General features: G+C 38.5%; 1 protein-coding gene across 6 annotated transcripts in view; it reads left to right on the top strand.

Annotated features, from left to right (window-relative positions):
- Positions 1-13,264, top strand: part of pde5ab (phosphodiesterase 5A, cGMP-specific, b) — a 94,723-nt gene that overhangs the window by 44,863 nt on the left and 36,596 nt on the right. For all 6 annotated transcript variants that reach the window (XM_042400973.1, XM_042400976.1, XM_042400974.1 and 3 more), the window contains exons 6-7: positions 314-403; positions 508-645. In XM_042400973.1, coding sequence (XP_042256907.1) covers positions 314-403; positions 508-645 — 228 coding nt within the window. The remainder of the gene's footprint in view (positions 1-313; positions 404-507; positions 646-13,264) is intronic.

Raw genomic sequence — 13,264 nt, 5'->3', positions numbered from 1 at the left:
GTTTTATTACTGTGTCTAAACTCAGCATCAGGAAAAAATATCTGCAGGTTGTTGATCTGAACTGAAAGTGTTGGATTAACTGGACACTGTTACCAAACTTGTGTCTGAAGCCCTCAGATACATTCAACTGTCTGCCTTTGCCTCAATCCATCTCTCTCCATCTCTATGTTTCCTCTCTCATATCGTCTGTCATATCTCAATCTTAACTTCCTTTCCCCTTCTGCTCTGTTTCTCACTGATTTATCCTTTTTTCCATGCATCAGTCAGGTCTTTCCTTCTCTGTGATGCCAGATGTTCTGTTCCTCCCCAACAGGACTTCTCAGCCTACTTGGCCTTTTCAGGCATCGTCCTGCACAACGCCCAGCTCTATGAGACGTCGCAGTTGGAGAACAGACGCAATCAGGTGGGTGTGAGCATATATTTATGAAAGTATGTGTACGTATAGACACGACACTGTGCATGATGTGTTCTAATGAGTCCTCTGTGTGTGTGTGTGTGTGTGTGCAGGTGCTGTTGGACCTGGCCAGTCTGATCTTTGAGGAGCAGCAGTGTCTGGAGGTTTTACTGAGAAAGATCGCAGGAACCATCTTGTCCTTCATGCAGGCCCAGGCTTGTACTGTCTTCATCGCCGACGAAGACTCCATGGTCAGCACACACACACCCACACACACACACACACACACATACACACACATGCTCAAATACTAAAAACATGCTCATACTTGTGTTTCCAATGCATGTCACTCATTCGGCCTCCAAATTATACAAATCATGCTTGTCTGCTACCAGTGATATACCCAACACTTTCTGGACTATTTTGAACTAAATTACTTTATTTTACACATGGTGCGTTCAGGTGGTTAACTTCTAAATTCTGCCATTTTCAGATTTACCACCAAAAATTTGCCTTTGAATGTCCCACGAAATGGTTCCACAATACCTGAGCGGACATGGTGGATGACTTGCAGTAAACCGTAAACCAGGTTAATGCTAAATATATCCATATGACGTTCAGTGCACAGTAGCACATGTCGTGACTGCTAACAAGAGTAAACAATGGAATTTTTATCTGGCCCATATTACTGCCGTAGTCAATGTGATGGATTTATCAGTGAGCGTGCAAACACTTGGTCACATGATTCGTTTTATGAAATGCTGCAGAAGTCCTCGCAGGTCAGACAGTCACAATGATGGACACTGATTGGCTGAAAATATGATCTCCAACAGTTTCAAAATTGAAGAATGTCTCCTTCAGTAATGTGATATATCAGAAGTACACAGTTTTCACCCAGGTTTATTTTATGGGTCCCATAGTTTACTGTTGTTTCCTCGGAATGAAGGAATATGTCATATAAATTCATAGAAGGATTCCTGTAAAGAGTTATGTAATTTGGCACCAATTAAAGGGTGTAGATAGTGTTCATTTGATCTTTTATTCAGTGCACCACCGGTTACCTGAACATGCAAAAATGCAGGTGTACAATTTAACATACAAAGATAAGATTTTCAATAATAAAAGAAAAATGAATGAATATTCAATCTAAATGGAGTAGTTCTTTTAAGGAAAATATTAGAAACAAACGACTGTTTATATACTCAACACAACTAAACTCAACTCTCTTAGAACTTTGTCCCTATAAACTTACATAGTTCTTTCCAAGAAACGTCATGGTGAATTTTTAGAAAATCGCTGCCCCATAGAATAAAGGGATACGTAAAGCTGAAGCATTAATTGATTTTATATCAAAATCCTGATTTGAAAGAGTATAATTTTCAAATCGCAAGAGCTGTGATTTCAATTATAACATACATGATTAACAGTGTCTTAACAAGCTGTCATGTTTGTTTGTCTGATCTCGAACATTGTCAGACCAGATATGACTCAGTTTGCTTAAGTTTATCATTTGTAAGCAACATTCACATAACCCGCATAAACCAGCAGATTGTCTTATTACAATTACAGGCCAACTATGTACAGTAAATAATATTGGCAAATAAGATATTTCCCTCACACTTTTCTTCATAATGTCATATTTAGTTTGCTTTTTGTTTTATATGAGTAAGCCAGATTTCCAGTTTCTACTTATTGTACATTTTTGCAAATTTTAGATACAATTTTACACAATTAAAGCAATATTGTTTCAGCAATATATAATGGGGTTTCCCTCTCACCATTTTTTCATCTCTGGTAATAGCAACACATTTAGAAAAAAAGTAAAAGTGATGTCTAATCTCTTCCAATATATATATTAGACTTTAACGATGTCAAAGTTACAGGCACAATTCCTTAATTTACTTTCCTACAGAAAATATGGGCTGATAATGCAGCCTGTATGTATGAGTAAGTACTGAATAATTAATGATATAGAGGCACAAACAAAGACAAATAGTATGGTGAATATTTCTTGAAGCCGTGGTATGCATACATTGTGCAGCAACAGAATGAGCTGTTACAACCAAAATGAAAAAGTGACAAATGGCACAACTGAGTGAGCAAAGTGAGATGATGCGAAGGAAGTGATGATGATGATAATGATGTGGAGGTTTTGTTGAGGTAAACAAAAGAGCAGCAGGATAGAGAAGACACCAAACAAAATAATCCTCTCAAGCTTTACTGTTGTATTGAAACACTGTTGTCATTTATTTGCTATCATATTTCAAAGAGTAAGAATTTGCATATCAGCTAGCATAAAACTTAGTTTGCCCCTGTCACATACTGTTGATAATTAAAGCTGGTCATTTACAGAGGATTTTTGACGGTTTGGTTTGTTGTTAATTCATTATATTAAGTACAAATACAATGTATAGGAGTCTGTAGATATAAAATGTAAATGGTAGATGTATTATCTGTACCTTACCAAAATTCAAATTGTGTTAAAAATCAGAACTCTAGGTTTGTTATCTTAAGCTTTATTTCTTTCTTTCCAGGACATGTTGTGCTTGGCATATTATGAGATATTAGTTCCAAATTGACCATATAAACCAAAATGGCAGTTCCCCCCTTAGCTGCCTTGCCTCAAAGACTCAAAATGATCTGGAGGACCTTTTCTTGAAGAGGGGTCCTGTGTCAAATCAAGTTTGAACCATTATTACATCTGATTTTGGGCTTGCATGGTGTATATCCCTAAATTAATGTGTTTTATCCTGTGGCCAGGTAGTATTCCATCAGTGTGGGATGTTTATCCATCTCTGTTCTGTTCACCGCTCACATATTTCTATATTTTTCAATCGTTCTGGGCACAAGAATGTTTGTTCCACCTCTTATGACCTTTTAGTGTTGAAGCATAGTCTGGTACTTGCTCTAATCTCCAGATAAAGGTTTCAGCTGCATGCCATAAAACCTGAAATGTTTCATCATTGAACAAAAGCTTTTCCAGCTACGACAAAGGCTGAAAAGATGCATTCTCATTGGTAGAAAATGTTGATTCATTCAGGAAAAGGACAATAAGAATAATATAATAAGAATTTTGCTTCTTCAAATTCAAGCTTCTTTCACACGACAAGACAAAATTTACCAACTATTGTTGTATAATGATATTTTTTAAGTAACTGCAGTTCATTAGTCACTAACTAAACTCAAAGTCAAACTTGGTCCAGTTTAATTCATCTGCACCCACTTTTTTGTGCTTCTTGACATCAGCTTGATATCTGCAGGCAGCTTGCTAGCTAGCATTAGCTAATTCGCTACGTGACAGGGACAGACTGCTCAAAGTAGGATCCGTACACTAATGATTAAAGGTAACTTCTCATCAATAAGTACCAAGGGCGCAAATCAGTGTGAAGAGTTAGCTAGCTGCCTGGAGTCATGGAAGTCCCGTAAACTTTGGTGAGTGTATATATACTGTAACTATTCACGTCACAGTTCATGGGAGTTTACGTTGTGACTCAAGACAGCTAATACAGCTATCTACATTACTTTTTGACTAAAAACAAACCTTTTCACGCACATTGTAACAGCTTGTTTTCCATGAAGTAGAAATTTGACATATAGCAAAAACAAGTCCAAATCGAATTAATCGAATTCATTCATTGATTTTGATTTATCGTTCAGCGCTACATACATTACACCAAAATATATGGATAGTGTAGTTTGCACTGTGATACTTTTTAGGGAGGACAACCTGACAACTTTGGCAAAATATAATATAGCCTATATCATTACTAGCACAAGCCTTGGAAATCTTTGTAAAGCCACAATTTGCACAAAGAAAATGAAAACAGAATTTAAAAATGACAAAATCAAGTCCAGAACATATATATTATATAATAGAGTTATTTTTATGTGTTTTATAGTAAAATAGTAAAAGACAGGGAGCATTTGTTCTAAAGGTAACTACCATGTCATAATAATGGCTGTTCAAATAGCTTTGTAACATATCAGTACGACAATGGAAGGCAGTTTTGTTTCACTTACGGCTGAAAAATGAAATGAAGTTAAACAGAAGGAAATGAATAGCAGCTTTCAGGAACATAATGAGGTATGTCAGACTGACTTCTGACACTTGACCGCGAGTAGAAATGCAGCATTTCTGCTCTACAAATCAACAAGTTTTATACACAGAGCAGACAGGACAGTGGCTGGCCGTGTTTTAAGGTAAATACAGTCTATGCTTCTTACTGACAGTCTCTTTCACTTTACTTACTCACACACACATGCACACACACACAAGCACACTGTTAGAGTCCTCTGTGGGCATTAACATTTGTTTTGGCTTGCCCTCCTAAGGGGCGTACAGTGCCTGAAAAACACACACTCACACACTTCACACTCACACACAGAAAACAAGCACACAGGAAAAGGAAGCTAATTAACTGTCATACACCGAGGGAGATTGATAGACGAGCTCAGTTACAGCACTCCCACATCTCTATAGATGCAAGGCAACTAAAAACCAACTCATGCCCGCACATCACCTCCAATAAAAATTTATATTAAACCACAACGACAACATTTAAAATCCAGTGCATAAAAAAGAGTAACTTGTTTAACCTTTTTTTCTTGTCCTGTAACTTCAATATTGCAGACTATTGAATTTAGTAGCACCTCTGAACAAATCTATTTGCTGGGATAACCTCTGTGTTGAAGTCTGTTTACTAGTTAAACTGAGTCTTTTGATTGGTGCATACTGGTCGAATGCAACTAAACAAATTTGGTTTAGAATTTTTTCTGACAGAAGAAATTAGAGAATAGGGTATTAGAGTTGATGAAGATGGTAGTCATACGTGGAAGATTTACATTGTCACATATATACAGGATTTCCAGGTTTAGACTATGATTTAACACCCCATGCTAGCATGCTAGCTTACTTGTGTTGCATTTCAAAAAGAAAAAACTCTAATTACTGAAGTACTTGTACTGTAGCAGTGAACTGGAACATGCTTCTGTGTGAAAGTTCATTCTTGAACTTGGGAACACTAATTTGACAAAATAATTTTAACTCAAGGTCCACTTACTGGCTTTTTCTGGAACTCAGCAAATGGTGACAATAGAGTTGGTTTAGTGTTTTGTGTCAAAGGGATACACTTCCAAATTTTGAAGACATTTAGCTCTTGTACAAGGTCCACCTACTAGGGATGTTAATGATTAATCATTAATGGATTAAGTGACGTTAAGAATTTAACTGATTAAAAATGTACTAATCGACAATGTATGTTTTGTGTACCATTTCTCCGGAGCTCACATATATGAATTTTTATACCATGAGAGGGCGTACTTCACCTTTGCAGTTCAGAAAAACTACTAGTGCAACAAAGGAAGAAGCAGTCAGTGGGAAATGATGAGGTTAGATGAAGAGGGCAAAACATAGTCCAGTGTGGGAGCATGACACTGTAAAAGAAGATAATGCTCAATGTAAATATTTCGACACCATCTTAAAATACAGCTCCAATACAACGTCAATGTTGTACCACCTGAAAAGTCAGCACCCCCCGACAGTTGCAGTGCAGGTCGAAGGTGGAACACCGTCCTCCCAACAAACTATCATGACGTATCATGGTGTTAGCAAGAAGATGCTGTAGTGATGTACGTGCAGAGGCAATAACTCAGAAGCTTTGCTTTATGAATCTTATAAACGTGGTGGACAGTGAGGGATTTCATGAGCTACTGAACTACATTGAACCAGACTTTGCATCCCTTCAAGAGGTACAATTACTAGCCGCGTTGAGAAGCGGTACAATGAAAAGAAAGACGAGCTTGAGGCGCAGTTACTTTCAGCCGACAAGGTGGCTATAACAACTGACTGTTGGACTGCGTTAACTGCGGAGAGTTACATCACAGTTACATGCCACTACATCAATAAAGACTGGCATTTGAAATCAGCGGTCCTGTTAACCGAGGCCATACCAGTCAGACACACAGGAGACAACCTAGCTGTAAAGTTGAACGAGGCTGTGCGGACATGGGGGCTAGCTGGTTGAGTGACAGCCTGTGTGGCAAACAATCTCACTGGTGCTAACTGGAATTCTGTTCCATGCTTCATGCACACTTTACATTTGGCCATTAATGATCGATTTGCCAGCTATGTACACCAGGTCATTGCTGCAGCTGGGAAGCTGGTGAGGCACTTCAATCATAGCACCGGAGCACTTCTCCAAAGCACTGGAGAGCAAGCAGCAACAAATGAACAAATGAAACTACCAGCTCACCACGTAATACAGTCCTGCAAAACAAGATGGAACTTGGTCTACAAGATGTTTGAAAGTCTGCTGGAGCAATGCTTGGCAGTTACCTCTATGCTGTCAGATTGCACAGTGACCAAACTCCAAGATGCCAGAGTATTGGAGCTGAAAAATGAATACTGGCAGCTTATGGACGATGTAGCGCCACTCTTGGGAGCACTCCATTGTGCCACTACCATTATGTCTTCCGAAAAACAGGACTCAATCTCCAACACATACCCAATCACCTTCAGTTTGATCAATTCCCACCTACTGAGAAAAGAGGGTGACAGCAGCTGGGTTGTGGAGGTCAAGTCCAAAGTCTGGGCCTCGCTGGATGAATGAATGAAGGTAATTACCTGAACTAATTGCATCCTTATTTTACCCAAGTTATCCCGGATTTTTTTTTTTTTACTGTTGCAATGTAATTTTTGTATGAACACTTTTGAAACTGTTTATTGGCTTAATTAGAACTGCAAATGTAAGATAACTAATGCATAGCAATTATTCAGTGCATTATGCATTATGTGCACAGGTTCAGTCCCCAGACTTGGTGTTATCACTAGCACTGATTGCGCCAATGTTAGATCCTGGCCACAAACACCTTGAGGACCAGTACTTTTCAAATTAACAGTGCTGAAACAGAGGTAAAAAGTTACTTGGCGAAAACCCTGCTCCTCTGGATGTAAACACTGTTAGCTGGTAGAAAGCAAACATGGAATGATTCCCGAGGCTGGCCAGGTTGGCCAGGCACTATTTGTGCATCTCAGGGACACGGGTGCCATCAGAGAGGGTGTTTTCTGCAGCTTGACTTAACAGTGAACAGACTGCGCACAAGACACACTCCTAACCATGTAGAGTATTTTTTATTTTCCTTTTATACAGCACTTTATGTTTATTTAAAAAATGGGTTTGGTTTGGTTTGGTCTGCCTTGCTAGTATAGAAATGGCAGTAATTGCGCCCCATTTGACATTGTTTTGTTTGGCGGCGCCATTTGTTGAATAAGGACAGGCAGACATGAGCAGCTGTTTCAAACGAGAACCTTACTGTTTTATTATTCTGTTCATTTAAATTGTTTGTGCTTCATGAATTAATGTATCACATAACTAATTTGCTACTAGAATTGTTTAAATAAAACTTAAACTGAGACAAAAACATGCGTTTAGTATCTTATTAATTATTAATGATTAATTAATTATTGATTGTTAACATGTTCAACTATCGATTAAGGAAAATGCACGAAATTTGCAACCCTACCACCTACCAGCTTTTTTCCTGAGCTTTCAACTGCATGTCACAGACTTCATCAGCATATGATGATAACTGAGCTCCAACTTGGTTTTCCATGTTGTCCAAGTTGTTCACTGAGGTGGTTCAGTTTCCTTATTCACTGATGAAGGCTCTGAGCAGTTGAACACTCAGAAAAAAGTAAGTTAGTAAGTGGACTTTGAGTTACATAAACACTTTAAGTTGTTTGGGAAAGATGTACATCTAACTTGACTTACTATAAGTCATTTTGGACAAAAGCATCTCTTTCATTCAAGCTAAACACTTGCACAACTGATTTCACTGAGTTTCACTTAAGTTACCTTCAACAAAAGAGAAGATAATCAGGGAACATTTGCTACTGTGTTCGGGTGGAACAAAATCTTCTTTATACAGGACATGGTCTCAGTGTTACATGGTTGGAGACCATTCCTTACAGTAATGACAGTAGCCCTTTGACAACAGCTCAAATTTAATCTTTTCTGGGAAAACTCCCAACATTTTTACACTGAAATAAAAATCACAAGGTTTCACACTTGTTCAGATGAGAAATTGGATAATTAACATCATATGAGGGTTTGAAATAAATTTTTCCTTACAGAAAGGTAAGTGCCACTTTATCACAGCGAAGGTCACAAAACAGAAAAGCACTCCCTCTCAGGCTCCCTCTGTTCTTGCTGTATTTATGGAGTGAGTGGAGTGGGACTGCAGGGCGGTCAAGATGACGACAGCAAGTTAAGCGCTCTGCCATAATTTTGGACCGCAAACAGCAGTGGTTTGAAAGGAAGGTGGTGACTCAGGGTGATTTCGAGAGGGGAAAATGACAGCTAATATACATGTAATGAGACTGCCCACCCAGAAAATGGAGCGTTATTAAAGGCTTCCTTAGTAAGGGCAGATTTAATCAAAAACCTCTGGTTTTGTTGCAGAAAAAACTCCAAACCCCCTTTTTTTTAACCAAAGTAAAGTCTTGAGTCTTTCAGTCCTTTCTTGATCATGCATGACTGGTTAGGGTTCAGAAAATGGTCCCAATTATTTAATTCATTTTAAGTGGTTATGAGTGGTCGTTATAATCAGTTTGGAGATGTGTGAGTCAGGAATTGCACATGTTAAACTCCTGAACAGACACACACAAAAAAAACATTTGTACAAAGAACAGACAGCTGCTTGATTATCCCAAGGGCTGGGTAATTGAGCAAAAAAAACAAACCCTGCAGAGGATTAATCATGTTGCTGAGAGCTTTAGGAGTGTGGTTATGTAAACATTTTACAGATGGATTAAAGTCTGTGTAAAGGAAAATCAGAGATTTCTTTTTAAACACATTATACATGTTAGAAAATAATTGCTGAAAACGGGAAAAAACTGTGAACTATCTACTAACTAGCACTGAATTGTGGAATTAAACCATTAAACTGTTTTTCTCCATTTCAGTGTTCAGGATTTTTTGGGGCGGGCCTGAAATGGTAGCTCAATGACGTAATTGAGTCACACTAGAATGACCCCTCCCCTAACACTATTTAAGAACTAAAGCCCCTTAGCATCAGCTGGGTGTGTAGTCTGTTGTTTGCTAATGGCAGCTTGCAATTCTTTCATTGCAAGCTTAGCATTAGCATCTGGGGGCATGTTTGCAAAAGTCACAACAATAGATGCAAACTCGCAGTGCCTTGCAATAATGGCACTGTCCGTACACCAAACTTTGTTAATATAAATGCACAGTCCCCCATGCCCCTCTGGACTTACCAGAGTCATTAGCTGTGGTATCTGCCCTGAGGATTTAGCACCCAGTAGCTCAATGGCGCCATCGGGGAAGCTGCTGTTAAGCCACGTTTCTGTAAAAATCATTACGTTGCAGTCCATAATCCTTTTTTAAGTGGTGATCCGCAGTCACAGTTCATCCGTGTTGTTATAATAACCATGTCTTTAATCAAAGAAACTTTGTTTCACTATGTATAGTGCTTCACGTCAGGCTTGTGTATGTGTATGTCTGCCTGAGGAAATGTATCCTGCACACACACATACACACTCCCTACTTGATTATAATAAGTCATTCTTAATGATAGTTTGACTAACATTTCAACACATTTATTACCGACACATATGAGGCTTTCAACAAAAAATGATGAATTGAACGAACAAGTCTGCTGTTTTGACTGTCAAGTTACTTTTAATAAATGAACAGTATGTTATTATAAGTATGCCACAAATGTCAACTGCAGTGAACATTATAGCCCATTTAGCAGCTGATCCATGGGCAATGGGTTGACATGCTTCGCACTTTAATTTTTTAATGTTAAGGTATGAAATTGTTTTGTTTAATTTTGTCATTATCAATCAATATCCAAACATGCATAATGGTCTTTGGATTTTCCAACTTAAACAATACGATACATCTTTTTTTCTCTAGCATGAACAAGATTTTCCAATACACAGGATTCAATGTAACTTTATCTGCACTTACCTACATCACTGCACTTGGCTCTTAAAACTGCACCCAGTCATTTCCATCCTCACCACCAATCCCAACAACAAGAGTTAGATTTTATAATTCATTCCACTGGGCTGAAGGCTGACTGCACTGAATGTCAAGTTATTGTAAATATTGGTTTCACAAAGTATCAACTATATAGCCAATTCACCATTCAATATTTGTGTTTTGGTCTGGGTTAACTGGATGGGGAATGCTATGCTGTTGAAGTGGTCTGGATAAGGTTACAAAACATTGGTGTTTAAGTTTCCTTGGTATTTATTATAACCAGGTTAGCCCCATTGAGATGAGGCTTTTTTCAACACTGTGCAGGCCATGAAAGCAGCTTTCATAGAGTTGCAGAACAACTTTACACGAGTGATAAATTCAAAATACAGTTTATACCTCTAGTAGTAGCTGCAGCTGTAGCCCTGCAGTCAGTTTTGGTTTTATTTGTCAGTGTTTTGACATATGTGTCTGAGATTCTGCACCTGTGTTTTTCCTACTATGACAATTGAAAATGAATGTTTCATTTGGACATGATAAAAAAAAACATGAGTTAGCAAGATTTATTCAGAGCATAATGACATGTGAAGTATACGATTGGAATAAAAGTCTCCCAAAGGGGTGATTGAAAAAAAGTTTGGGAACCACTAATCTGAATAATCCACATACCTCACTGTTAGGAGTTTCCACTGGAACTACTTTCTTCTGAAAAAATAGTCCCAATAAAACCTGCTGACAGAGATTATTCAGAGTAATGGGGGACACTGTTTCCGCAAAGACACATTGCTGCTAAATGTATCCACTTATTATCCAGGTATCACTTATTCAGTGAAATGCCTCAGCCAGATGCACTGGCACAAAATTTGGTACAAACCCTCATGATTCCCAGATGTTGAATCCTACTGAGTTTGGTGCTTTCCTGACTCTTTCCTCTGGTGCCATCATGAGATTGATGCTTTAAGTGAAGTGTCTCAATAATTATTGAATGGATTTTGTCAATCAAATTGAATCAAGATGTTACAGGCATTCATGTTCTCTGCATGATGAATTGTAATAACTATTGAGATTCCTTGACTTCTAGCACCTTCATCAGGTCAGAATTTTAATACTTGGTTGACTTATTTGTGTTTAGTACTAATTAGCGATGTTAGCATGGTAAGCTGGTGAGCATGGTAAACCTGCTAAACATCAGGGTATAAACATTGTCATTGTAAGCATGTTGAACCTCTGGGGCTGAAAAATTAAGCCAATATGGAAGTGCCAAAAACTGCAGTTCCTCAAATTGCCACTTGAGGCTGGCTCCAAAGGCGAGTCAGTCCTCATAGACCCCCATGTTAAAATGTCTTTGTTAATATACAGTCTATGGTTATCACAGTTAACCATAGACTGTAAATGCACCGTGCTAACCAAGCCATCAGCTAGCGTTAGAGTCAGCTCCACCCTCTCATCCAAATATGGTCACTTCTGACTCCAAAAATCCAAGATGGCGACGGTCAAAATGCAAATTCAAGGCTTCAAAACGGGAGTCCACAAACCCATGGGTGTTGTCATGGTGACTATGTCCATTATTTTTTGCAGTCTATGCTTCACACAGCTGTTAGCATGGCTTTGGAATGTAATGCAAATTTTAGATTGAGCACAAATTCAAGGAAAGATGCAAGTAGGTGGAAACGGGCTGAATGAATATATTCAATGAATACAATTAAAGAAAGAACTGGAGCTCCTGGAGAGTAATTAAGATGTTGAGCCTCCATTGTATGGGGGTTGAGGCAGAAATCGCAGTGACCGATATCTGAAAACTGGGAAAAATAAAACAAAGCAAAGTGAGAAAACTTGGGTGAACTGATCCTTTAATATTATGAATCAAGATGTTTTATTTCTTGTATGCACAGAGCTGCATAGGCTCTGTTACAACACAGTTTATAAGACAGTGTGTGTGTGTGTGATTGCCCCTCTCATGACCTCAGGGTTGCCAGACCAGCTGTCTCCCTTTCTTTTATACCCCTCCCCTTTCTCTCTCGTCTCTCTTTCCTTACTAAACATTTACTTGGAGATTAGAGACTTTTACTGGCCTTATCTGCCAGACAGCCCTCTGTATACAGGTGTCAGTGTTTAATGTCTGTAGTTTCTCAAGTGGAACCCACAGGTCTGTGGATTTTAACATAACTTTTCCTCTAGGATAGGTGCTTTCCTGTAGGAAGTCTAGTAAATAACAGTGCTGGTCTTTAACACTGAGCAAATCAACAATAACACAAGAATTTTTAAGACGTTGGCCTGCATTGGCTCACTTCATTTTACTGGAGTGTGTGTGGCATCTATTTGGAAAGACTGCTGTGTGTGTGTGTGTGTGTGCGTGTGTCTTTGTGTATGCTTGTGTTCAATGGAACCAGTATGTACAATACCAGTCAAAAGTCTGGACACACCTTCCTATTCACTTGAATGAGAAAGTGTGTCCAAACTTTTGAGTGATACTGTGCAGTATGTGTGTGATGTATTTTCGTATGTACATGTATGAGCAGGTGTGTACACATGTGTGTGCATAAAATAATTAGTGCTTTGCTTGTGCATGCATGTATATGGTGTGTGTAACATATTTGCATTCATATTTGTGTGTGCACCGTATGCATTTTGTTAGTATGTGTTTGCATGTGTGTGCATAATACAATATGTCTGTGTTTGCTAGCATGCGTATGATGTGCGTGCATGAGTGTGTGTTTGTTTTGTGTTTGTGTGTGTGAATGATATGTGATAGGGTTTGACATCTGGCTCGCCACTGGGATTTCTGTTTTGCTCTTCTGTGTTGTTTAACTCTCCCCCTGTAGAAATAAATCTAGAATTGGCTACAAGTCTGCAATATATTAGACAGCGC

The sequence above is a fragment of the Thunnus maccoyii genome, chromosome 22, assembly GCF_910596095.1.
Source record: "Thunnus maccoyii chromosome 22, fThuMac1.1, whole genome shotgun sequence".
In the NCBI taxonomy this organism is placed as follows: domain Eukaryota; kingdom Metazoa; phylum Chordata; class Actinopteri; order Scombriformes; family Scombridae; genus Thunnus; species Thunnus maccoyii.
This window is presented reverse-complemented; position numbering and strand designations above follow the sequence as displayed.